At 60.0% G+C, this 1,862-nt stretch overlaps 1 protein-coding gene across 1 annotated transcript; it reads right to left on the bottom strand.

Moving 5' to 3' along the window:
• Positions 1-514: 514 nt before the first annotated feature.
• On the bottom strand, positions 515-1,777 carry SPRG_14972 (hypothetical protein; the record flags this gene model as incomplete). Its single annotated transcript, XM_012354098.1, has 1 exon — positions 515-1,777. The coding sequence occupies one exon, from the start codon at positions 1,775-1,777 to the stop codon at positions 515-517; it is 1,263 nt and encodes a 420-aa protein (XP_012209488.1).
• Between the last annotated feature and the right edge of the window lie 85 nt (positions 1,778-1,862).

The following is a 1,862-nucleotide window of genomic DNA, read 5'->3' as shown; positions in this document are numbered from 1 at the left end:
CACGGCAATGCAAATGGCGTCCTCGCCACCCTCGACGCGGCCTTCTTCAAAGAGACCACGTCGGCCGCCATCGCGCTCCGCAGCATGAGTATGGGCTCCTAAAGGCTGTACGAGTACGTACTAGTAGATCGTAACCCACTGCGCGCATGGATCATTTGTTGCGCCTTTCAATTTGAATCGAGGCAGACAGATTTGACCGCTCGGTGGTGCGTCAGGATGAGAGAATGGGACGGTCGTCGATCGATCGCATGTGGGCGCCGGATGCAGTTGTGTGCGTTGACGTGGCGGCAAGGTGTCCCTGCTGCGAGCCAGCGGTGGCTCCCTTACGACGCGTGCGGATATCGGGGCAGGTCAAGGAAGACGCGCACCACTTTGTTGGATGGCATACACTCGCGCGACGCGCCGCAAAGTTGGCTTGGTGCCAAGATGTACATCAACACGGATGGATGCTAGACTACATTGATATGGGTACTACGTTCTACTGTACTGCACTACGCGACGACCACAGAGTATTTTACGCGTAGTTGTTTTCTTCGTCCGTCGAGTGCTCGTCGAGGCCATGGGCCAAGATGCGCGTCGCCATCATGTTGCCGTTGACGTTGACCATGACGCGGATACGGCCGAGGAGAAAGTCCATTGCGACCACATACACAAACGAATGCGGGAGCGGCGCGGTCGGAAACACCGTCTTCCACACGGTCAAGAGCATGATCAAGCCGGCGTTGGGCACCGGTGCGGTGCCCATCGAGCCGACGAGACTGATGCAGAAGAGAATCACGAGCTTCGGTGTCGTGAGCTCGCTCAGCATGCCTTCCATGTACACCATGAAGACGACCATGAGCGGGTGGTAGAGGCCCGCGGCGTTCATATTGGTGGGTGTGCCCAAGCACATGATGAGCTGCGCGGTCGACCGCGTCACCTTGCGCGTTTGGTGGATGACGGTGACCGCAACAGGGAGCGTCGCCATCGACGACGAGCAGCCGAACGCAAAGACGTACGCGGGTACGAGCTGCCTCATGTACGCATATGGGTTGACGCGGATCAAGAGGTAGAGGACGCAAGGGAGGACGAGGCCGACATGCATGAGCACGACGCTGAAGAAGCAGAGCACCACGTAGCCGGCGTGGGATGCAAACGACGATGACGCTTTTGTATACGTGGCCATCGCATTCGTCAAGAGGAAGAGAACGGCGATCGGCGTAAAGCGAAGGGTGCCGGTGACGAGCAACAGAAGCGCGTTGCGCGCTTGGCGGAAGAGCGCGAGGAGCTCGTTCGGGCCGGGCATGCTGCTGTGGTGCGACCGTGCGACGGCGACACCGAGCGGGAGTGCAAACGCAATCACACTGAGGAGCGTGCCGTCACTTAGGGCTTGAAAAATGTTGTCGGGGACGGCTTGGTTGATGATTGCAATGGCTTGCTGCGTCAGCGACAGCGTCGTTGCCGAGAGCGGCGTAGCTATGTGGAGCGCGCCGTTGACGTCGAGCATGGTAAAGGTTTCGCTAGTGGTCGCGTTCTGTGCGGCAGAGCACGCGACCGACCCGTTCTCATACGTGTGGAGGAAGCGTCCGTTGGCACACTGGAAGGCCACGATGGGACCGGTGCTTATCGCGGTGGCGGTGGCGGTGGCGCGGGTCGTGAGGAGACTCCGGTAGACGAGCGCCGCACCGAGGCCTTCGCACGCGGCGAGAATCGATGTGAGGAGAAAGACGCCAACCGTGCGCCACGTCAGAAGCGACGTGCGCTTGAGTTCGATGACTTCGGCGATCGAGACCGTCATGGTACAAACACAAGCGGCACGATGAGGCACTTGAGCGCGCGGACAAGGAGGTCACCGGGCAGCGCAATCCAAGCCAGCGTGTCGG

This window comes from Saprolegnia parasitica (genome assembly GCF_000151545.1).
Source record: "Saprolegnia parasitica CBS 223.65 unplaced genomic scaffold supercont2.146, whole genome shotgun sequence".
In the NCBI taxonomy this organism is placed as follows: Eukaryota; Oomycota; class Saprolegniomycetes; order Saprolegniales; family Saprolegniaceae; genus Saprolegnia; species Saprolegnia parasitica.
This window is presented reverse-complemented; position numbering and strand designations above follow the sequence as displayed.